Here is a 23244-nt window from a genome sequence, read left to right on the forward strand (position 1 = left end):
AAAGTTCAGAGTTAACAGCAGTGTGAGCTTTCATTTCAACTACCTTATCTATACTGGGAATGCTGTCCCTTGCTTATCAGCTGAGCACTTCCGGCTTAGACACCCCAAAAGAGGGATAATGCGGTTGCGGAGCTGGTGGGCAGGGACTCCCAATTGAGGGGTTCCAGGGGTAGTTGACGGGGAGCGGTTACTGGCATAGCCGTGATGGCTAACGTCTCCCTGATTTGGCCCAAATGCAGTCGACAGTCTGGAAAATCTGATGGCCAGAATGTTTTCATGGGTGCCTCACTTCTGACCCACCGACACCCAAAAGCAGACAGACAAGGCGAGGTATCTCAAAGCAGCTTTATTATAAAAGTGGGAGTTACAAATATTGGGGTTATGTAGCAAAGTCAGGAAGGGATCACCCCATTTGGAGAGCAGGGGATCCCCATAATCCAGCATTAGTGAGTACATGCCATTCTGAGAGTGTCTCATGGGGGAGACCCCCAATTTTCCTGGCAGGGCTCCCCTCAGAGCAGTTTGACCTCAAAGCAGATGCAATTGATGCTCTGACAATCGGGGGGCTGGTAGGCACAGGCACAGTCGCAGAGGGGGCAGCAGCGAGGGAAAGGGGGGCAGGTGCCGAGCTCCCAGCCCTGCAGAAAGAGAGAGAAAAATATGGGGCTGTTCACCTGCAGGACTACTCGCTACACGATATTAAACAGTGGCTGTTATGTGGCAGGTAGTCCCACAGGCTGATGTTAAGCAGTGGCTGGTAGCCCACAGGACTACCCGCCACAAGATATTCAATGGGGGTGTTAATCCACAGGACTATGCTCCCAGGTTATTTACTAGGGGGCTGTAAATCCTGACTGCCTGCCCCAGGATATGTTATGGGGGCAGTACCCCAAAGGGCTTGGGGGTCACTCACCTGGTGTCGGGGACAGCAGGTGTCCAGACAGCGGGGGAGGGAGGGGGGGGCACAGTCACAAGCCTCGACGCAGGCCAGGCAGCAGTGGCAGGGCCCCCCCAGCAGCCCCTTCTCACACCAGGAACAGTCAGCGCAGAGTCCACGGGCCTGGGGTGGAAGGGAGGGTGAGAGATGGAAGGGCCAACTCACCCCCTCCCAACAGCTGACCTGCCCAGCCCTGACCCGTAGGGCCGCCCCACCTGTGACCCCTGAATATCCCCCCCGCCTCCCCCTCCACCATATCCCTCCCCACTGCCCCCCAATATAGACCCCTGCCCCCAGTCTGTCCCCCCTTACCAGCAGGCACTGGCGCAGTGCGAGGAGGAGGAGGAGGAGGAGCAGATAGGCGGCCACAGTGATGAAGACAATGGCTGGGAGGGGCAGAAGGAGGGAGCTGGGGGGGCCCGGCGTGGGGGTCTACAACAGGGAGAAACAGGAGAGGGGGAGCAGGTCAGAGAGCCTGGGGGGAGACACAGGGAGGGGGAGGCAGCGGGGGAGGGGAGACTTACAGCCATTCCTGGATTGGGGGGGATCCTCAGAGTTGGGGGCTCTGCTCGCCCCTAGGGGGCCGCATGGATGCCAGATCCCACATCTGAGACAGACAGACGGACAGATCAGAGCCACCCCAGCAAGGACTCGGCCCTCTAAGCTGCCCCACGGAACCTCACCCCTATCCCCGAACCTACTGCCCCCACCGATGCACCCTAGTCCCAAACCTGCCAACCCTCATTCCCAAACCTGGGCCGGGAGCGGCCCCAGCGCAGGTCCCAGAGCAGCCGGTTGCTGCCCGCAGCCACGTGGTTCACTCTGAAACCTACTGACCACGGTGCAACCCAGAGCCGTCCTCAGGCGTGGGGGCCGTGATGGAGGCAGGGCCTCGCACCCCCATTAACATGCAAACGCCTAGGGGCAAGTCATCTGCTTAACTGATATTAACGACCCCCGGGCCCAGCCCAGGCTCGGTAGACACCAGCTCCTCCTGGATATGGGTGGCGGGGGGGCTCCATCCCGCTCATTAATAGTAACGCTCGTGCATATTAATTAGACAGCGTCCGCCCCACCCCCTAATTGACATTCATACAATATGTAAATTATTTAAAGGGCCCACCCCATATCATTGAAATCTCCTGAATATTGATTAGGCCACGATCGCCCTCATTAATATTCACATCTCATGAATATTGATTAGCACGACCCGCAACAACCCCAGTTCATGAATATTCATGACCCCCCCAACACGCCGCTCACCCGCTCGCCGTCGCTGCACCGACATCCCGCGATACCCCGCCCTGCTCTCGGGCGTCCCTCTGTTGCCATAAGCAACGGCGCAGGCGGCCTGGCCCCGCCCCGCCGGCCCGACGGGGCCACACGAGGGACTAAAGAGCTCTGAGGCAGGGGCTTCCGGAAGTGACGACAGGAGGAGCCGCCATCGCACCGGAAGTAAGCCCTGCACATCGGGAAAGAAACACACTGCAGGGGAGGGGAGCGGCAGTGCTACCGGAAATGACCGCCCCGACCGGAAATGGCCTCAGCCCGCCAGAAGCGAGCCCTTGGGAAGGCCCCAGCCATTGAAAGGGCCCGCAGAGGCCCGTCACCCCCTTGGACCTAGACACGACAGCTCGCTGGCTGGCTGGCGGGAACCATAGTGACCATAGGGCGTGCCAATCACGCCTACGTCATGACTGGCCGATACCATACGGCCAGTCGGAGCAAAGGGCGCAGCCCGACCACGCTAACATCTGCTTTGCTCTGATTGGCCAGGGGCTCCCAGCCGGCGGCATGACGTCACAACATGTAGTCCTTTTTCGCCAACTGGCTGACACTGCCCAGCCAATCAGAACACACGGAGGGCGCATGTGGGGGGCGGGGCATATTCTCTCTGGAACGACTGGTCAAGAGCTTGTAGCCAATCAGCACTCAGGAGTAAAGGTCTGGCCCAAAACATGCAGTGCTGTGATTGGCCCCCAGCCAACCCAAGCCCAGGCAGATGGGGTGCAAGGGGGAATAAAACGTTGCCTGCGCTCGGACTGGCAGCAGGGCCAACCAATCACAGTGCAGACGTCTTTGTCTAATTAGAAGACCCCCTCTCTATCACTGGCCAGGCCTGTCCAGCCTCGCTCAACACGTGGCCCCGCCCCCAAGGCCAGAGTCGCCCCAGCGCATGACCCCTCCCTCAAGGCCAGGCCCCGCCCCCAAGGCCAGACTCGCCCCCAGCGCATGGCCCCTCCCCCAGGCCCAGGCCCCGCCCCCAAGGCCAGGCCCCGCCCCATCACGTGGCCTCGCCCCCCGTTACTTATATCACTATAAATGAGAAAATGTCAGAGATTTCTCATCTTGCTCCTAGTGCCCTTCGCCCACAGCCAACCAGAATCTCCCTCTCACCCGGTCTTCCTTCTGCCTTGCCCAGCAACACGGCCGTTCCGCGGATCTCCATTGGCTCGACGCCGCAGCCAATCAGCAGGTCCGGCGCGAACGCGGGCTCACTGGAATGCTCAGAACAAGAACGACCGTTAACTGCTCTACACGCTCGCGCGCGGCCCGGCAGCTGGCGCACGCGCACAGCCTCCCTGCAAACCAGCCCCCCGCGGCCAGAGCCAAAGGCATATGCGCATTGGAGCTCTGGGCGCGCGCGCTTGCCCTCCCGGCGGAGCAGCGCATGCGCATTCCAGGCGGCGGCGCGGGGCAGGCGTTCCCTCAGACGGGAGCGGGGGTGCGTCACCCGGCCGGCCCTCGTTGATTATTCATTAGGGGCGGGCTAATTACATGCACATTTATTCAGCATCAAGACCCTCAATTGCTGGAAGTGGGCGTGGCCGTCGAGGTGTAATTAGTATGCATGAACTAATGATATGCAAATTAATTCATTAGTCGCTTCGGCGTGTATGGAAATATGCTAATTAGCTAGTGTCCCAGGAATACGAGAGAGACGCATGCAAATTAGGCAGGGCAGAGAGCGAGGTAATGAGATGCAGATTTCTTCACCAGGTGTCTGGGCAGTGTATGCAAATGGCTGCAGCTGGGGGCAAAGTCATGAGCCAATGAAGGGGCTGGGTGTTCAGCAGTATGCAAATGTATGCAAATAAGATGGCGGGCAGGGGGTAGAGGAGGGGCAGGGGTAGGTCTGGGGGGAGGGGCAGGGATGAGTGGTTGTGGGTCGAGAAGGAGGGGAATGGGAGGGGAGCTGTGGGGGGAAGGGCCAGGGGATAATTTTGGGGGAGGGGCAGGGACAGTTGTGGGGCAAGGTGGAGGGGTGGCTGGGGGGGGGCAGGGGATTGTTGTGGGGGGTGGGGCAGGGCGGGGACAGTTGTGGGGTGAGGAGGAGGGGCAGCTGTGGGGGGGAGGGCCAGGGGATAGTCCTGGGGGGTGGGGCAGAGCAGGGACAGTTGTGGGGGGAGGAGGAGGGGCATGGGAGGGGCAGCTGTTGGGGGAGGGCCAGGGGGTAGTCCTGGGGGGGGAGGAGGAGGGGCATGGGAGGGGTAGTTGTGTGGTGAGTGGCAGAGGTTCCAGCGCTCTGGGGGACCCAGGATGTTTGGGGAGATCTCAAGGTGAGGAGGGGGCTGGGAAGGGGGAATCCTCTCGGTGCGGTGCTAGAGCGTCACCAGTGCCCCCTTTCTCACTGCTTTCAAATTCCTTCTCCCAGATGGCCGTGATCTTCCTCTTCAGCTGTTGCTTCTTCCCCAACTTCTTCCTCGCCCTCCGCTGGGCACTGTACCACACCCGGGCCCTGGGCATGGACCAGCTGCATGCCATCTATGTCGCTGCCAAGTAAAGTCGCCCGGACTCCTGAGTTCTATCCATGGCTCTGGGAGGAGATGGGGGCTGGGAGCCAGGATTCCTGGGTTCTATCCATGGCTCATGGAGCAGAGGGGGGGTCTCCCTCAGCCACAAGATGGTGCTGGTGGTTCAGAAGTCTCCCCTATAATCTGCTGATCAGAGACCCCACCTGAGAGGTGACTCCAGGGTCACTGGCTCAGCAGGTACCACCTGGAGCCTCCAGCTTAGCACAAGGGGGGGGGGACGACACTGCCATCTGTGGGGAGGATTAGCCCTGAGCTGATTTCCCAGGTGCCCCAGGGAAAGGAAGGGGTTAAATACTCACCCCTTCAAGCTGGGCCTTGACCTTGATCCCCACCTGCCTGTGCCTGTGCCAGCAGGATTATGGGATTAGACCTAAGTGTCCTCTGTGTGTGTGTTCGTTCCCCTTCTCTGGCCCCCGACACCCCTGCTCCAGCCTGGCTCTGACCAGGGGCCTGGCTCTGACCAGGGGCCTAATCCCCCCCTTTTTAAATCCTGGTTTCCATTCAGTCCATAGAAAGCCAGTGTAAAGCAGTCTGGGTGCAGCTGGACCAAGCTGTAGGACTCCCTGATGCAGGATATTACTTAGTGAAATGACTAGTTTCCTAGCTGGTGTAAATCAGTGTCATTCTATGGGCATTTACACCAGGATTCTGGAAAATCTAGGTTGAGAACCCCTGCTATCCCTGCCCTGGGCTCCCCCACCCCACATCTCAGACAATGCGCCCCAATCCTGACCCACAGCCCCTTGCTGTCCAAGCCCTGGGCTCCGTCACCCCCAGCTCTGCTGATGCCCCTCACACCCGCCCCCTGCTGGTTGCACTCCCAGCTCTCTTTCCAGTCTCCATTTTCCATTCCCATCCATCCTTTGCACCCCTTTTCCCATTCCCAATGTCCCTCTGACTGATCATTGTGACCCCCTTCCCGCCGCCCTCCATCCCACCTCTGGTACAGGACACTCCGTTGCTGTCCCTTTAAGTGCCTCCACCCAGCGCCTGACAGCTGCTCCCCGCTCCCCTCCCCTCTCCTCCCTCCCCTCTTCCCCCCTTTCTCTCTGTCACAGCCGGCCTCAGAGCCGCTGCCTGGATCCAAGCAGCCGCTGCCTGCCCTCTATCACCCCCACTACCATGTGCAGCCCCCAGGCCTGTCCCCCATCCGGCTACAGCAAGGTCGGATCCCAGCCCCTCTGATCTCCCCTCATCCCAACCCCACCCCCGGTCTGTGTGGGTCCCCCCCCTTCTGCACCCCATCAGAGATGTTTCACCCCTTGGTGGCTGGGGGCATCGTCTTCCCAGGGCTCTTCCTGCTGGCCAAGAACAGCCTCAAGCGGCTGCCCTGGCTGCAGTGGGATGAGGCCGACGCTGTCATCATCTCAGCCAGGTACCCCAGGATGCAGCGAAGGAGTCAGGGACTGGAGGAGGGATGCAGGGATGGAGGGAAGCAGTCAGGGACTGGAGGAGGGATGCAGGGATGGAGGGAAGCAGTCAGGGACTGGAGGAGGGATCCAGGGATGGAGGGAAGCAGTCAGGGACTGGAGGAGGGATGCAGGGATGGAGGGAAGCAGTCAGGGACTGGAGGAGGGATGCAGGGATGGAGGGAAGCAGTCAGGGACTGGAGGAGGGATCCAGGGATGCAGGGAAGGAGTCAGGGATGAAGGAAGGAGTCAGGGATAGAAGAATGAAAAAGGAAAAGAGGCACTGGCATGGGAGGGATGAGTGAAAGGAGGCTGCAGAGGGATGGAGGGAAGGAGACAGTGGCAGGGAAGGAGGCAGTGGAGGGATGCAGGAATGGAGGGAAGGAGGCAGTGGCAGTGGCATTGCAGGGATGGAGAGAAGGAGGCAGTGGAGGGATGGAGGCAGTGGAAGCAGAGGGATGGAGGGAAGGAGGCAGTGGCAGTGGAGGGATGGAAGGAAGCAGTGGCGGGATGGAGGCAGTGGAAGCAGTGGCAGTGGAGGGATGGAGAGAAGGAGGCAGTGGAAGTGGAGGGAAGGAGGCAGTGGCAGTGGCAGGATGGAAGCAGTGGAGGGATGGATGAAAGGAGGCAGTGGAAGTGGAGAGATGGAAGCAGTGGAGGGATGGAAGCGGTGGAGGGATGGAGGGAAGGAGGCATTGGCAGTGGAGGGAAGGAGGCATTGGCAGTGGAGGGATGGAAGCAGCAGAGGGAAGGAGGCAGTGGCAGGGGAGGGATGGAAGCGGTGGAGGGATGGATGGAAGGAGGCAGTGGAAGTGGAGGGAAGGAGGCAGTGGCAATGGAGGGATGGAGGCAGTGGCAGTGGAGAAATGGAAGCAGTGGAGGGAAGGAGGCAGTGGCAGTGGAGGGATGGAGGGAAGGAGGCAGTGGCAGTGCAAGGATGGAGGCAGTGGCAGTGGAGGGAAGGAGGCAGTGCCAGCAGAGGGATGGAAGCAGTGGAAGTGCAAGGATGGAGAGAAGGAGGCAGTGGCAGTGGAGGGATGGAGGCAGTGGCAGTGCAGGGATGGAGGGAAGGAGGCAGTGGCAGTGGAGGGATGGAGGGAAGGAGGCAGTGGAGGGATGGAGGGAAGGAGGCAGTGGAGGGATGGAGGGAAGGAGGCAGTGGAAGCGGAGGGAAGGAGGCAGTGGAAGCGGAGGGAAGGAGGCAGGGGCAGTGGAGGGATGGAGGGAAGGAGGCAGTGGCAGTGGAGGGAAGGAGGCAGTGGAAGCGGAGGGATGGAGGGAAGGAGGCAGTGGAAGCGGAGGGAAGGAGGCAGTGGAAGCGGAGGGAAGGAGGCAGTGGCAGTGGAGGGATGGAGGGAAGGAGGCAGTGGCAGCGGAGGGAAGGAGGCAGTGGCAGCGGAAGGAAGGAGGCAGTGGCAGTGGAGGGAAGGAGGCAGTGGAAGCGGAGGGAAGGAGGCAGTGGAGGCGGAGGGAAGGAGGCAGTGGAGGGATGGAGGCAGTGGAAGCGGAGGGATGGAGGGAAGGAGGCAGTGGAAGCGGAGGGATGGAGGGAAGGAGGCAGTAGAAGCGGAGGGATGGAGGGAAGGAGGCAGTGGCAATGGAGGGATGGAGGGAAGGAGGCAGTGGAAGCGGAGGGAAGGAGGCAGTGGCAGTGGAGGGAAGGAGGGAAGGAGGCAGTGGCAGCGGAGGGAAGGAGGCAGTGGCAGCGGAGGGAAGGAGGCAGTGGCAGCGGAGGGAAGGAGGCAGTGGAAGCGGAGGGAAGAAGGCAGTGGAAGCGGAGGGATGGAAGGAAGGAGGCAGTGGCAGTGGAGGGATGGAGGCAGTGGAAGCGGAGGGATGGAGGGAAGGAGGCAGTGGCAGTGGAGGGAAGGAGGCAGTGGAAGCGGAGAGCAGGAGGCAGTGGCAGTGCAGGGATGGAGGCAGTGGCAGTGGAGGGAAGGAGGCAGTAGAAGCAGTGGCAGTGGAGGGAAGGAGGCAGTGGCAGTGGAGGGAAGGAGGCAGTGGCAGTGGAGGGATGGAGGGAAGGAGGCAGTGGCAGTGGAGGGAAGGAGGCAGTGGCAGTGGAGGGATGGAGGGAAGGAGGCAGTGGAAGCAGAGGGAAGGAGGCAGTGGCAGTGGAGGGAAGAAGGCAGTGGAAGCGGAGGGATGGAGGGAAGGAGGCAGTGGAAGCGGAGGGAAGGAGGCAGTGGAAGTGGAGGGAAGGAGGCAGTGGCAGTGGCAGTGGAGGGATGGAGGCAGTGGCAGTGGAAGTGGAGGGGAGGAGGCAGTGGAAGTGGAGGGGAGGAGGCAGTGGCAGTGGAGGGATGGAGGGAAGGAGGCAGTGGCAGTGGAGGGAAGGAGGCAGTGGCAGTGGAGGGATGGAGGGAAGGAGGCAGTGGAAGCGGAGGGAAGGAGGCAGTGGAAGCGGAGGGAAGGAGGCAGTGGAAGCGGAGGGAAGGAGGCAGTGGCAGTGGAGGGATGGAGGGAAGGAGGCAGTGGCAGCGGAGGGAAGGAGGCAGTGGCAGCGGAAGGAAGGAGGCAGTGGCAGTGGAGGGAAGGAGGCAGTGGAAGCGGAGGGAAGGAGGCAGTGGAGGCGGAGGGAAGGAGGCAGTGGAGGGATGGAGGCAGTGGAAGCGGAGGGATGGAGGGAAGGAGGCAGTGGAAGCGGAGGGATGGAGGGAAGGAGGCAGTAGAAGCGGAGGGATGGAGGGAAGGAGGCAGTGGCAATGGAGGGATGGAGGGAAGGAGGCAGTGGAAGCGGAGGGAAGGAGGCAGTGGCAGTGGAGGGATGGAGGGAAGGTGGCAGTGGAGGGAAGGAGGGAAGGAGGCAGTGGCAGCGGAGGGAAGGAGGCAGTGGCAGCGGAGGGAAGGAGGCAGTGGAAGCGGAGGGAAGAAGGCAGTGGAAGCGGAGGGATGGAGGGAAGGAGGCAGTGGAAGCGGAGGGAAGGAGGCAGTGGAAGCGGAGGGAAGGAGGCAGTGGCAGTGGCAGTGGAGGGATGGAGGCAGTGGCAGTGGAAGTGGAGGGGAGGAGGCAGTGGAAGTGGAGGGGAGGAGGCAGTGGCAGTGGAGGGATGGAGGGAAGGAGGCAGTGGCAGTGGAGGGAAGGAGGCAGTGGCAGTGGAGGGATGGAGGGAAGGAGGCAGTGGAAGCGGAGGGAAGGAGGCAGTGGAAGCGGAGGGAAGGAGGCAGTGGCAGTGGAGGGATGGAGGGAAGGAGGCAGTGGCAGCGGAGGGAAGGAGGCAGTGGCAGCGAAGGGAAGGAGGCAGTGGAAGCGGAGGGAAGAAGGCAGTGGAAGCGGAGGGATGGAAGGAAGGAGGCAGTGGCAGTGGAGGGATGGAGGCAGTGGAAGCGGAGGGATGGAGGGAAGGAGGCAGTGGCAGTGGAGGGAAGGAGGCAGTGGAAGCGGAGAGCAGGAGGCAGTGGCAGTGCAGGGATGGAGGCAGTGGCAGTGGAGGGAAGGAGGCAGTAGAAGCAGAGGGATGGAGGGAAGGAGGCAGTGGCAGTGGAGGGAAGGAGGCAGTGGCAGTGGAGGGAAGGAGGCAGTGGCAGTGGAGGGATGGAGGGAAGGAGGCAGTGGAAGCAGAGGGAAGGAGGCAGTGGCAGTGGAGGGAAGAAGGCAGTGGAAGCGGAGGGATGGAGGGAAGGAGGCAGTGGAAGCGGAGGGAAGGAGGCAGTGGAAGCGGAGGGAAGGAGGCAGTGGCAGTGGCAGTGGAGGGATGGAGGCAGTGGCAGTGGAAGTGGAGGGGAGGAGGCAGTGGAAGTGGAGGGGAGGAGGCAGTGGCAGTGGAGGGATGGAGGGAAGGAGGCAGTGGCAGTGGAGGGAAGGAGGCAGTGGCAGTGGAGGGATGGAGGGAAGGAGGCAGTGGAAGCGGAGGGAAGGAGGCAGTGGAAGCGGAGGGAAGGAGGCAGTGGCAGTGGAGGGATGGAGGGAAGGAGGCAGTGGCAGCGGAGGGAAGGAGGCAGTGGCAGCGGAAGGAAGGAGGCAGTGGCAGTGGAGGGAAGGAGGCAGTGGAAGCGGAGGGAAGGAGGCAGTGGAGGCGGAGGGAAGGAGGCAGTGGAGGGATGGAGGCAGTGGAAGCGGAGGGATGGAGGGAAGGAGGCAGTGGAAGCGGAGGGATGGAGGGAAGGAGGCAGTAGAAGCGGAGGGATGGAGGGAAGGAGGCAGTGGCAATGGAGGGATGGAGGGAAGGAGGCAGTGGAAGCGGAGGGAAGGAGGCAGTGGCAGTGGAGGGATGGAGGGAAGGTGGCAGTGGAGGGAAGGAGGGAAGGAGGCAGTGGCAGCGGAGGGAAGGAGGCAGTGGCAGCGGAGGGAAGGAGGCAGTGGAAGCGGAGGGAAGAAGGCAGTGGAAGCGGAGGGATGGAAGGAAGGAGGCAGTGGCAGTGGAGGGATGGAGGCAGTGGAAGCGGAGGGATGGAGGGAAGGAGGCAGTGGCAGTGGAGGGAAGGAGGCAGTGGAAGCGGAGAGCAGGAGGCAGTGGCAGTGCAGGGATGGAGGCAGTGGCAGTGGAGGGAAGGAGGCAGTAGAAGCAGTGGCAGTGGAGGGAAGGAGGCAGTGGCAGTGGAGGGAAGGAGGCAGTGGCAGTGGAGGGACGGAGGGAAGGAGGCAGTGGCAGTGGAGGGAAGGAGGCAGTGGCAGTGGAGGGATGGAGGGAAGGAGGCAGTGGAAGCAGAGGGAAGGAGGCAGTGGCAGTGGAGGGAAGAAGGCAGTGGAAGCGGAGGGATGGAGGGAAGGAGGCAGTGGAAGCGGAGGGAAGGAGGCAGTGGAAGCGGAGGGAAGGAGGCAGTGGCAGTGGCAGTGGAGGGATGGAGGCAGTGGCAGTGGAAGTGGAGGGGAGGAGGCAGTGGAAGTGGAGGGGAGGAGGCAGTGGCAGTGGAGGGATGGAGGGAAGGAGGCAGTGGCAGTGGAGGGAAGGAGGCAGTGGCAGTGGAGGGATGGAGGGAAGGAGGCAGTGGAAGCGGAGGGAAGGAGGCAGTGGAAGCGGAGGGATGGAGGGAAGGAGGCAGTGGAAGCGGAGGGAAGGAGGCAGTGGCAGTGGAGGGATGGAGGGAAGGGGGCAGTGGCAGCGGAGGGAAGGGGGCAGTGGCAGCGGAAGGAAGGGGGCAGTGGCAGTGGAGGGAAGGAGGCAGTGGAAGCGGAGGGAAGGAGGCAGTGGAGGGATGGAGGCAGTGGAAGCGGAGGGATGGAGGGAAGGAGGCAGTGGAAGCGGAGGGAAGGAGGCAGTGGCAGTGGAGGGATGGAGGGAAGGAGGCAGTGGCAGTGGAGGGAAGGAGGGAAGGAGGCAGTGGCAGCGGAGGGAAGGAGGCAGTGGCAGCGGAGGGAAGGAGGCAGTGGAAGCGGAGGGAAGAAGGCAGTGGAAGCGGAGGGATGGAAGGAAGGAGGCAGTGGCAGTGGAGGGATGGAGGCAGTGGAAGCGGAGGGATGGAGGGAAGGAGGCAGTGGCAGTGGAGGGATGGAGAGAAGGAGGCAGTGGCAGTGGAGGGAAGGAGGCAGTGGAAGCGGAGAGCAGGAGGCAGTGGAAGCGGAGAGCAGGAGGCAGTGGAAGCGGAGGGAAGGAGGCAGTGGAAGCGGAGGGAAGGAGGCAGTGGAAGCGGAGGGAAGGAGGCAGTGGGAGCGGAGGGAAAGTGGCAGAGGAGGGAAGGAGGCAGTGGAAGCAGAGGAGGGAAGGAGGCAGTGGAAGCAGAGGAGGGAAGGAGGCAGTGGAAGTGGAGGGGAGGAGGCAGTGGAAGCAGTGGAGGGAAGGAGGCAGTGGCAGTGAGGGATGGAGGCAGTGGAGGGATGGAGGGAAGGAGGCAGTGGCAGTGGAGGGATGGAGGGAAGGAGGCAGTGGAAGTGGAGGGATGGAGGGAAGGAGGCAGTGGCAGTGGAGGGAAGGAGGCAGTGGCAGTGGAGGGATGGAGGGAAGGAGGCAGTGGAAGTGGAGGGAAGGAGGCAGTGGTAGTGAGGGATGGAGGCAGTGGAAGCAGTGGAGGGGAGGAGGCAGTGGAAGCAGTGGAGGGGAGGAGGCAGTGGCAGTGGAGGGATGGAGGCAGTGGAAGTGGAGGGGAGGAGGCAGTGGAAGCAGTGGAGGGAAGGAGGCAGTGAGGGATGGAGGCAGTGGAGGGATGGTGGGAAGGAGGCAGTGGCAGTGGAGGGATGGAGGGAAGGAGGCAGTGGCAGTGGAGGGATGGAGGGAAGGAGGCAGTGGAAGCGGAGGGAAGGAGGCAGTGGAAGCGGAGGGAAGGAGGCAGTGGCAGTGGAGGGATGGAGGGAAGGAGGCAGTGGCAGTGGAGGGAAGGAGGCAGTGGCAGTGGAGGGATGGAGGGAAGGAGGCAGTGGAAGCAGAGGGAAGGAGGCAGTGGCAGTGGAGGGAAGAAGGCAGTGGAAGCGGAGGGATGGAGGGAAGGAGGCAGTGGAAGCGGAGGGAAGGAGGCAGTGGAAGTGGAGGGAAGGAGGCATTGGCAGTGGCAGTGGAGGGATGGAGGCAGTGGCAGTGGAAGTGGAGGGGAGGAGGCAGTGGAAGTGGAGGGGAGGAGGCAGTGGAAGCAGTGGAGGGATGGAGGCAGTGGAAGCGGAGGGAAGGAGGCAGTGGCAGTGGAGGGATGGAGGGAAGGAGGCAGTGGCAGTGGAGGGATGGAGGGAAGGAGGCAGTGGCAGTGGAGGGAAGGAGGCAGTGGCAGTGGAGGGAAGGAGGCAGTGGCAGTGGAGGGATGGAGGGATGGAGGCAGTGGCAATGGAGGGATGGAGGCAGTGGCAATGGAGGGATGGAGGGAAGGAGGCAGTGGCAGTGGAGGGAAGGAGGCAGTGGAAGCGGAGGGATGGAGGGATGGAGGCAGTGGCAGTGGAGGGATGGAGGCAGTGGCAGTGGAGGGATGGAGGGATGGAGGCAGTGGCAGTGGAGGGATGGAGGCAGTGGCAGTGGAGGGAAGGAGGCAGTGGCAGCGGAGGGATGGAGGGAAGGAGGCAGTGGCAGTGGAGGGATGGAGGCAGTGGGGGCGGAGGGGAGTAGGCAGTGCAGGGATGGAGGGAAGGAGGCAGTGGCAGTGGAGGGATGGAGGCAGTGGAAGTGGAGGGAAGGAGGCATGGCAGTGGAAGCCGTGGAGGGAAGGAGGCAGTGGAAGCCGTGGAGGGAAGGAGGCAGTGGAAGCCGTGGAGGGAAGGAGGCAGTGGGAGCGGAGGGAAAGTGGCAGAGGAGGGAAGGAGGCAGTGGAAGCAGAGGAGGGAAGGAGGCAGTGGAAGCAGAGGAGGGAAGGAGGCAGTGGAAGTGGAGGGGAGGAGGCAGTGGAAGCAGTGGAGGGAAGGAGGCAGTGGCAGTGAGGGATGGAGGCAGTGGAGGGATGGAGGGAAGGAGGCAGTGGCAGTGGAGGGATGGAGGGAAGGAGGCAGTGGAAGTGGAGGGATGGAGGGAAGGAGGCAGTGGCAGTGGAGGGAAGGAGGCAGTGGCAGTGGAGGGATGGAGGGAAGGAGGCAGTGGAAGTGGAGGGAAGGAGGCAGTGGTAGTGAGGGATGGAGGCAGTGGAAGCAGTGGAGGGGAGGAGGCAGTGGAAGCAGTGGAGGGGAGGAGGCAGTGGCAGTGGAGGGATGGAGGCAGTGGAAGTGGAGGGGAGGAGGCAGTGGAAGCAGTGGAGGGAAGGAGGCAGTGAGGGATGGAGGCAGTGGAGGGATGGTGGGAAGGAGGCAGTGGCAGTGGAGGGATGGAGGGAAGGAGGCAGTGGCAGTGGAGGGATGGAGGGAAGGAGGCAGTGGCAGTGGAGGGAAGGAGGCAGTGGAAGTGGAGGGAAGGAGGCAGTGGCAGTGAGGGATGGAGGCAGTGGAAGTGGAGGGGAGGAGGCAGTGGGAGCGGAGGGATGGAGGGAAGGAGGCAGTGGAAGTGGAGGGAAGGAGGCAGTGGAAGTGGAGGGAAGGAGGCAGTGGCAGTGAGGGATGGAGGCAGTGGAAGTGGAGGGGAGGAGGCAGTGGAAGCAGTGGAGGGAAGGAGGCAGTGGGAGCGGAGGGCTGCAGCCATGCACTGGCTCATGGGGCGAAGGCTGACGGGGGTCCCTTCGTCAGGCCCAGGCTGCAGGCAGGAAACAGTGGGGTGTCTGTGCCTGCTGCTGAGGCTGGGGGGTGGGACCTGCCAGGCCGGGGAGGAGCCTGCCCTGGTGGGCCACGCACGTCCCCCACCTGGGGAGGGGCCGGGGCGCGGGGCTGAGGGGGGTGGCGGAGGAGGGCAGCGGCCAGCTGGGGGGGGTGCTGGCTGCTCTGGACAGGGATGGCCAGGGTGAGAGACCGCAGAGGGGTGACCTGGGAGGCCCTGGGCTTGGATCCCCGTGGGAGAGGGGGCCCCAGGAGGCTGGGGATCCCCCCACCTCTGCTCCCAGCCGCACATCAGAGGGGATTTCAATGCAGTGACTGGGCCTGTCAGCCCCCCACCAGAGCCATGTGCACCCCCAACAGCCCTCACTAGTCCCCTCTGCACCCCACACATTCCAGAGCAGCAGTTATGGGCACAGATTAGTGATCATCCTGGAGCCTCGGGCTGGGCTAGTGGGGGGCTGCGGGTCAGGGTTGAGGGAAAAGAGGGGCTGGTCCCGTTAACCCTGCGTCCCTCCCCTGCAGGCTGGTCTCCTCCATCCAAGCCGTCATGGCCTCCACAGCCGGATACATCGTGTTCAGCTCCTGCCAACATGTTATCGATGACCAGTGAGTCTGCTCCCTCCGGCGTGGCCCCCTTTCCCCGCCCCAGTCCCTCCCCCCCACTGCCTGGCCCACTCCCTGCCTTGGACTGGCCCGCTCCACCCCCAGCCTGGCCTGCTTCCCCTGGGCAGCCCGGCCTCACCCAGCAGGGGGCGCTGTGGGGTGGGGTGGGGCGCTTGCTACTGGGGGAGCTCCTGGCTACCCCAACCTCAGCATCTCCCAGCAGGGGGCGCTGTGGGGCGGGGGCAGGGTGCTGGCTGTGGGGGGAGCTCCCGGCTACTCCAGCCTGGCCTCTTGGGGGGGCTGGCTGTGGGGGGAGCTCCCGGCTACTCCAGCCTGGCCTCTCACAGCAGGGTGCGCTGTGGGGAGGGGGTGCTGGCTGTGCGGGGAGCTCCTGGCTACTCCAGCCCGGCCTCGCCCAGCAGGGGGCGCTGTGGGGAGCAAGGCTGTGGTCTCCCTGTCTGCGGTGCTGAAGGGCCTGGGAGCTGGGTGGGTCTGTGGCTACTTTGTTCCACACCGTGGACAGGGCCTTTCCGTGGGCTCCTTTATGAGACTCAGGGCTAGGACCCACTGTATGGTGGGGGAGGGCTGGAGCCAGGACTCCTGGGTTCTATTCCTAACTCTGCCACTGATCTCCTCTTCATGGGGAGCAGTGTGGGTAGGCTGGACAACGCCCCCTCCTGGCGCTGGGCAGCAGAATGCCCGGGAGGCTCCAGCCCCCTGCCGCCTGCACCAGCCCCTCCCGGTGTCGCTGGCATGTTCACCTTCCTCCCCAGAGCTGAGCCGGAATTATCCCCCGCCCGCTCCTGAGCCCTCTCCCGGGAGCACAGATGGGGCCAGCGAGCTAATCCCCTCGGCCGCGGATCAGCCTGCCCCGGCAAGGACAGCCCCGCAGCTCTGGGAGGGGAGTAGGGTCTGGTGGTTAGAGCGAGGGAGGCTGGGAGCCAGGACTCCTGGGTTCAACTGGCTCTGGAGGGGAGTGGGGTACGGTGGTTAGAGCAGGATTGGGCTGGAAGCCTGGACTCCTGGGTTCTATCCCGGCTTTATGAATGGGGTGCCCCCGCAGGCTGTGTTCCTACATGGACCCCCCCCCCAACACACTCCAGCTGACTGAGAGATGAGGGCTGGTTTCCATGGCAGCTGCACCCGCCCCGATCCCCACACTGCACCTGGAGCCTGCAGAGTCCCGAGCCTCTGACACAGCCACTCATGGGCCTGGGGTGGGGGTGTGAGGAAAGCATCATGGGAAATCTTACACCCCCCCCTTTCCTCTCCGCATCATTGGGCTAGTGCCTCTCACTCCCGACCCGCAGCCCCCTGCCAGCCCAGCCCTGCCCCCCCAGCTCTGCCGGTGCCCCTCGCTCCCGACCCGCAGCCCCCTGCTAGCCCAGCCCTGCCCCCCCCAGCTCTGCTGGTGCCCCTCGCTCCCGACCCGCAGCCCCCTGCTAGCCCAGCCCTGCCCCCCCCAGCTCTGCCGGTGCCCCTCGCTCCCGACCCGCAGCCCCCTGCTAGCCCAGCCCTGCCCCCCCCAGCTCTGCCGGTGCCCCTCGCTCCCGACCCGCAGCCCCCTGCTAGCCCAGCCGTGCTCCCCAGCCCTGCCAGTGCCCCTCACTCCCGACCCGCAGCCCCCTGCTAGCCCAGCCCTGCCCCCCCCAGCCCTGCCGGTGCCCCTCACTCCCGACCCGCAGCCCCCTGCTAGCCCAGCCCTGCCCCCCCAGCCCTGCCGGTGCCCCTCGCTCCCGACCCGCAGCCCCCTGCCAGCCCAGCCCTGCCCCCCCCAGCTCTGCCGGTGCCCCTCACTCCCGACCCGCAGCCCCCTGCTAGCCCAGCCGTGCCCCCGAGCCCTGCCGGTGCCCCTCACTCCCGACCCGCAGCCCCCTGCTAGCCCAGCCCTGCCCCCCCCCAGCTGTGCCGGTGCCCCTCGCTCCCGACCCGCAGCCCCCTGCTAGCCCAGCCCTGCCCCCCCCAGCTCTGCCGGTGCCCCTCACTCCCGACCCGCAACCCCCTGCTAGCTCAGCCCTGCCCCCCCAGCCCCCAGCCCTGCCAGTGCCCCTCACTCCCGACCCGCAGCCCCCTGCTAGCCCAGCCCTGCCCCCCCCCACCTGTGCCGGTGCCCCTCACTCCCGACCCGCAGCCCCCTGCTAGCCCAGCCCTGCCCCCCTCAGCTCTGCCGGTGCCCCTCACTCCCGACCCGCAGCCCCCTGCCAGCCCCACCCTCGGCCCCTCCACAGTTCCGCCGGTGCCCCTCACTCCCAACGTGCAGCCCCTGAATCCTTTGTCCCACTGCAGCATCCTGGGCTGCGGCTCTGGCATGGGGCCTAATCGGCTCACACTGGGCAGAGGCCTCTGTCAGCACAATTTGGCAGCGGGACTGCAGCATGGGGCGGCGAGGGGGGTGCAGGTGGAGGGGCCGGGGGCCAAGCTTGGAAGGAGGGACAGGGCCTATGGCTGGGCTAGCAGGGGCTGCGAGTCGGGAGTGAGGGGCACCGGCAGGGCTGGGGGGCAGGGCTGGGCTGGCAGGGGGCTGCGGGTCGGGAGTGAGGGGCACCGGCAGAGCTGGTGGGGAGCAGGGCTGGGCTAGCAGGGGCTGCGGGTCAGGAGTGAGGGGCACCGGCAGAGCTCGGGGGGCAGGGCTGGGCTAGCAGGGGGCTGCGGGTCGGGAGTGAGGGGCACCGGCAGAGCTGGGGGGCAGGGCTGGGGTAGCAGGGGCTGCGGGTCGGGAGTGAGGGGCACCGGCAGAGCTGGGGGGCAGGGCTGGGGTAGCAGGGGCTGCGGGTCGGGAGTGAGGGGCACCGGCAGGGCTGGGGGGCAGGGCTGGGCTGGCAGGGGGCTGCGGGTCGGGAGTGAGGGGCACCGGCAGAGCTGGTGGGGAGCAGGGCTGGGCTAGCAGGGGCTGCGGGTCAGGAGTGAGGGGCACCGGCAGAGCTGGGGGGGCAGGGCTGGGCTAGCAGGGGGCTGCGGGTCGGGAGTGAGGGGCACCGGCAGAGCTGGGGGGCAGGGCTGGGGTAGCAGGGGCTGCGGGTCGGGAGTGAGGGGCACCGGCAGAGCTGGGGGGCAGGGCTGGGGTAGCAGGGGCTGCGGGTCGGGAGTGAGGGGCACTGGCAGAGCTGGGGAGCAGGGCTGGGGTAGCAGGGACTGCGAGTCGGGAGTGAGGGGCACTGGCAGAGCTGGGGGGCAGGGCTGGGGTAGCAGGGGCTGCGGGTCGGGAGTGAGGGGCACCGGCAGAGCTGGGGGGTATCCTCGCTGTGGGTCATGGTTGTGGCTGCCCCATGGGCTGTGGGGGGTGGAGGCGCCTGGCTCGACTCCGGGTGGAGGAGGCTGCGTTCCCTATGACCTTGCAGCAGCTGTTGCCCGTCAATACTCCATCGATCCTCCCAGTCCCTACCCACCAGGCCACACTGCCGCCACGCTCGCCAGCCTGCGCCCCATGGCCCGTCTCCCCCATCCCAGTGAGCAGGCCAGGGCAGGATACCCCTGCCAGCCCCGCCCTCTGCCTGAGGTGCTGCTGGATCCCCCAGCCCAGCCCCACACACAGCTCCCCCCAGGCCCTGGCACTGCAGAGCCCCTCCCCGTGGGAGCTGCCGCTGCCGTGTGTCCCACCCCTCTCCCCTAGCACCCCCAGCAGGGCCCCACTGCCCCGGCAGCTTCCCCTGCCCCCGCGGCAGCTCTAACCCCTCTGTCTTCCCCCAGGCACTGGCTGGCGAGCGCCTACACGGAGTTTGCGGTGCCCTACTTCATCTATGACATCTACGCCATGTTCCTGTGCCACCGGCACAGGTACCGGGTGAAGGGGCACGAGGCTGCGGGGCCCCGCTCGCTGCGCACCGCCACCCGCGCCTTCCTGCGCAAGGAGCTCCTCATGGTGCTGCACCACCTCTGCATGGTGCTGGTGTGCTTCCCCGTCTCCGTGGTGAGTGGGGCTGATAGCCGCAGGGGGGCCCCGATAGCCGCAGGGGGGCCCCGATAGCTGCAGGGGGCTGCACCACCTCTGCATGGTGCTGGTGGGCTTCCCTGTCTCCGTGGTGAGTGGCCCCGATAGCCGCAGGGGGGCCCCGATAGCCGCAGGAGGCTGCACCCCCTCTGCATGGTGCTGGTGTGCTTCCCCCTCTCCGTGGTGAGTGGGCCCGATAGCCGCAGGGGGGCCCCGATAGCCGCAGGGGGCTGCACCCCCTCTGCATGGTGCTGGTGTGCTTCCCCCTCTCCGTGGTGAGTGGGCCCGATAGCCACAGGGGGGCCCCGATAGCCACAGGGGGCTGCACCCCCTCTGCATGGTGCTGGTGTGCTTCCCCGTCTCCGTGGTGAGTGGGGCCGATAGCCGCAGGGGGGCCCCGATAGCCGCAGGGGGGCCCCAATAGCCGCAGGGGGCTGCACCCCCTCTGCATGGTGCTGGTGTGCTTCCCCGTCTCCGTGGTGAGTGGGGCCGATAGCCGCAGGGGGGCCCCGATAGCCGCAGGGGGGCCCCGATAGCCGCAGGGCGCTGCACCCCCTCTGCATGGTGCTGGTGTGCTTCCCCGTCTCCGTGGTGAGTAGCCCCGATAGCCGCAGGGGGGCCCCGATAGCCGCAGGGGGGCCCCGATAGCCGCAGGGCGCTGCACCCCCTCTGCATGGTGCTGGTGTGCTTCCCCGTCTCCGTGGTGAGTGGCCCCGATAGCCGCAGGGGGGCCCCGATAGCCGCAGGGGGCTGCACCCCCTCTGCATGGTGCTGGTGTGCTTCCCCGTCTCCGTGGTGAGTGGGCCCGATAGCCACAGGGGGGCCCCGATAGCTGCAGGGGGCTGCACCCCCTCTGCATGGTGCTGGTGTGCTTCCCCGTCTCCGTGGTGAGTGGGCCCGATAGCCGCAGGGGGGCCCCGATAGCTGCAGGAGGCTGCACCCCCTCTGCATGGTGCTGGTGGGCTTCCCCGTCTCCGTGGTGAGTGGGCCCCGATGGCCGCAGGGGGGCCCCGATAGCTGCAGGGGGGCCCCCGATAGCCGCAGGGGGCTGCACCCCCTCTGCATGGTGCTGGTGGGCTTTCCCGTCTCCGTGGTGAGTGGGCCCCGATGGCTGCAGGGGGGCCCCGATAGCTGCAGGGGGGCCCCTGATAGCCGCAGGGGGCTGCACCCCCTCTGCATGGTGCTGGTGGGCTTCCCCCTCTCCGTGGTGAGTGGGCCCCGATAGCCGCAGGGGGGCCCCGATAGCCGCAGGGGGCTGCACCCCCTCTGCATGGTGCTGGTGTGCTTCCCCGTCTCCGTGGTGAGTGGGCCCCGATAGCCGCAGGGGGCTGCACCCCCTCTGCATGGTGCTGGTGTGCTTCCCCCTCTCCGTGGTGAGCGGGCCCCGATAGCCGCAGGGGGGCCCCCGATAGCCGCAGGGGGCTGCATCCCCTCTGCATGGTGCTGGTGGGCTTCCCCCTCTCCGTGGTGAGTGGGCCCCGATAGCCGCAGGGGGGCCCCCGATAGCCGCAGGGAGCTGCACCCCCTCTGCATGGTGCTGGTGGGCTTCCCCGTCTCCGTGGTGAGTGGGCCCCGATAGCCGCAGGGGGGCCCCTGATAGCCGCAGGGGGCTGCACCCCCTCTGCATGGTGCTGGTGTGCTTCCCCCTCTCCGTGGTGAGTGGGCCCCGATAGCCGCAAGGGGCTGCACCCCCTCTGCATGGCGCTGGTGGGCTTCCCCCTCTCCGTGGTGAGTGGGCCCCGATAGCCACAGGGGGCCCCGATACCCGCAGGGGGCCGCACCCCCTCTGCATGGTGCTGGTGGGCTTCCCCCTCTCCGTGGTGAGTGGGCCCCGATAGCCGCAGGGGGGCCCCGATAGCCGCAGGGGGGCCCCCGATAGCCGCAGGGGGCTGCACCCCCTCTGCATGGTGCTGGGGGGCTTCCCCCTCTCCGTGGTGAGTGGGGCCTGAGATCCCCAGGAGGCCGTAAGAAGGCAAGGGGTGGGACTGAGCCACAGGAGGGAAGTGGGGGTCCTGAGCCCATGGGGGGGCAGGAGGGGGCTAGTTCCCACCAGCTGCCCCTCACCCCCCCTCTCTCCCCAGCTGTGGCGCCAGGGGAAGGGCGATTTCTTCCTGGGCTGCATGCTGATGGCCGAGCTGAGCACCCCCTTCGTCTCCCTGGGCAAGGTGCTCATCCTGGTGAGTACCCGCCGGGGGGAGGGGAGGGGAGGCCGGACGCCTGGGTTCTCTGCCCAGCTCATGGTGGGAGGGGAGTGCCCGGACGCCTGGGTTCCGTTCTCCGGCGGAGGGGCGGGGGCGCCCGGACGCCTGGGTTCCGTTCTCCGGCGGAGGGGCGGGGGCGCCCGGGCGCCTGGGTTCCGTTCTCCGGCGGAGGGGCGGGGGCGCCCGGGCGCCTGGGTTCCGTTCCCGGGCGGGGGGCGGGGGTGCCCGGACGCCTGGGTTCCGTTCCCGGGCGGGGGGCGGGGGTGCCCGGACGCCTGGGTTCCGTTCCCGGGCCGGGGGCGGGGCTGCCCGGACGCCTGGGTTCCGTTCCCGGGCCGGGGGCGGGGCTGCCCGGACGCCTGGCTCCCTCACCCCTCTCTCTCCCCCAGTACAAGCGGCAGCACACCCTGCTGCACAAGGTGAACGGGCTGCTCATGCTGGTGACCTTCTTCTGCTGCCGCATCCTGCTCTTCCCCTACATGTACCGGGCCTACGGGCGCCACGCCGGGCTGCCCCTGCACCGCGTGCCCCTCGCCCTGCCGCCCGCCTACAACCTGGGCGCCGCCCTGCTCCTGGCCCCCCAGCTCTACTGGTTCGGCCTCATCTGCCGCGGGGCCGTCCGCCTCTTCCGCCGCGCCCCGCCCACGGACCCTGCCCTGCGCAACGGGCACGGCCCCGGGGGGCGGGCGCTGGACTGAGACCCCCGGTGCCAGGGGCACGGCCTCTGGGGGCGGGCGCTGGACTGAGACCCCCGCCCTCCGCCACGGGCACCGCCCCCGGGGTGGGCGCTGGACTGAGACCCCCCCGGTGCCACGGGAACCGCCCCTGGGGCGGGCGCTGAACAGAGACCCCCCCAGTGCCACGGGCACGGCCCTGGGGGGCAGGCGCTGGACTGAGACCCCCCCAGTGCCAGGGGCACGGCCTCTGGGGGCGGGCGCTGAACAGAGACCCCCCCGGTGCCACGGGCACGGCCCCGGGGGGCAGGCGCTGGACTGAGCCCCCCCCAGTGCCACGGGAACCGCCCCCGGGGCAGGCGCTGGACTGAGCCCCCCCCAGTGCCAGGGGAACCGCCCCCAGGGTGGGCGCTGGACTGAGACCCCCCCGTGCCATGGACACTGCCCCTGGGGGTGGGCACTGGACTGAGACCCCCCCAGTGCCACGGGCACCGCCCCCGGGGGTGGGCGCTGCGTTGAGACCTCCCAGCCTACCTGCTCTGTGCTAAGGGCATGGCCTCGGGGGGGCTCGCTGGCCTGAGCCCCCCGCCCGTGCGGTGCCATGGGCACAGCCCTAAGGCCCTGGCATGAGCCATCCCCGCGTGATGGGCACGGGGTGAACTGACACCCGGGGCCAGCGCCCACAGCCTCAGCTTCTAACGACTTTATTTATTTATTTATTGGGGGCCCTCCCTGGAATTCTCCGGGGGCTGCTGCAGGAGGGAGTGGGCCCCCCTTGGACTGACAGGGGCTGACTGCAACCCCCATTCTCAGGGGGCTGCCCAGTAGCACCTGGGGTGGTCCCCCTGGGTGGTGCAGCTCAGACACCCCCAGTAATGGGGGGATGAGGTGCAAATCGGGGGGTTGGCTGTGTTGGGAGGCGAGGGTTTAGCCTGGAGATTTGGGGGACCCCTGGGAATCTCAGGGGGCCACCCAGGGGATTGAATTCCTGCCCCACCAGAGTGTGGGGGGACCCAGCCAGACTCCACCAGCAGACAGTTTGGGTGGACTTGGGGACCCCCCGCACTGCACCTCACTCTAGCAATAACCAGGCAGCGGGTGGGGAACTGACCCCCCCAACAAGGACTGTGAGCTCTGCACCCCCCAGCTGCTCGCTGGGTCAGGATGTATATGGGGGGGGATTTCCAACCCTGGGGGCTGCAAAGTATTAAAGGAGCCTTGATCCAATGCCAGCGCCGCTGCCTCCGGGTGATTATTACCCCCCACCCCCCAGACTGCCCCCCAGCCAGTGCCTCAGGGTGATTATGAACCCCCAGCCCCCCAAAACCGCCCCCAGCCAGCACCTGCAGGGGACTGTTACTGCCCCCCCCCAGGGTGCCAGGCATTGGGGATGCCAAGACAATGCAGCTCTTTACTGGGGGGGCAAAGCTGAACCCTGACATCCTGCAGCTCCTCAGCTCTGCGTCCTGCAGACCCTAAGAGAGAACAAGGGGGGGTCACTGCCAGCCTCCCGGCAGCACGGGGGCCGGGGGGGTTGGAGAGGACCAGGCCAGGGATAGGACCCAGGCGTCCGGGGAGACACCTACAGTGTGCTGCAGATCTGGTAGAGGAGGAAGAGCAGGGTCAGCAGGACGGAACCAAGCAG

The 23244-nt window shown here is 65.9% G+C and overlaps 2 protein-coding genes across 8 annotated transcripts; one reads left to right on the top strand and one right to left on the bottom strand.

Annotated features, from left to right (window-relative positions):
* Window positions 1-331: 331 nt before the first annotated feature.
* LOC119566288 lies at window positions 332-3570 on the bottom strand. Of its 3 annotated transcripts, XM_037898813.2 has the most exons (6): window positions 3335-3556; window positions 2201-2399; window positions 1462-1544; window positions 1250-1369; window positions 914-1060; window positions 332-638 (listed from the first exon to the last, which is right to left on the bottom strand). In XM_037898813.2, exons 3-6 carry the CDS (start codon window positions 1465-1467, stop codon window positions 513-515), a joined length of 399 nt encoding a protein of 132 aa, XP_037754741.1. In that variant the 5' UTR covers window positions 1468-1544; window positions 2201-2399; window positions 3335-3556; the 3' UTR covers window positions 332-512. The 3 variants fall into 3 exon arrangements, with proteins under 3 accessions (XP_037754741.1, XP_037754742.1, XP_037754743.1); XM_037898814.2 differs by lacking the exon at window positions 2201-2399 and having other exon boundaries at window positions 3335-3557; XM_037898815.2 differs by lacking the exons at window positions 332-638; window positions 914-1060; window positions 1250-1369 and having other exon boundaries at window positions 1458-1544; window positions 3286-3570.
* Window positions 3571-3765: 195 nt separating this feature from the next.
* Window positions 3766-22823, top strand: TLCD3B (TLC domain containing 3B). Of its 5 annotated transcripts, none has more exons than XM_043549836.1 (6): window positions 3766-3910; window positions 4593-4717; window positions 14716-14799; window positions 18484-18703; window positions 20806-20901; window positions 21315-22823. In XM_043549836.1, exons 2-6 carry the CDS (start codon window positions 4593-4595, stop codon window positions 21621-21623), a joined length of 834 nt encoding a protein of 277 aa, XP_043405771.1. In that variant the 5' UTR covers window positions 3766-3910; the 3' UTR covers window positions 21624-22823. The 5 variants fall into 5 exon arrangements, 4 of the variants coding, with proteins under 4 accessions (XP_043405771.1, XP_043405772.1, XP_043405770.1 ...); XM_043549835.1 differs by lacking the exon at window positions 3766-3910 and adding an exon at window positions 4452-4497; XR_006291851.1 differs by lacking the exons at window positions 3766-3910; window positions 4593-4717 and adding an exon at window positions 5790-6127 and having other exon boundaries at window positions 21315-21706; window positions 22003-22823.
* Window positions 22824-23244: the final 421 nt, after the last annotated feature.

This window comes from Chelonia mydas, chromosome 6, assembly GCF_015237465.2.
Source record: "Chelonia mydas isolate rCheMyd1 chromosome 6, rCheMyd1.pri.v2, whole genome shotgun sequence".
Lineage (NCBI taxonomy): Eukaryota > Metazoa > Chordata > Testudines > Cheloniidae > Chelonia > Chelonia mydas.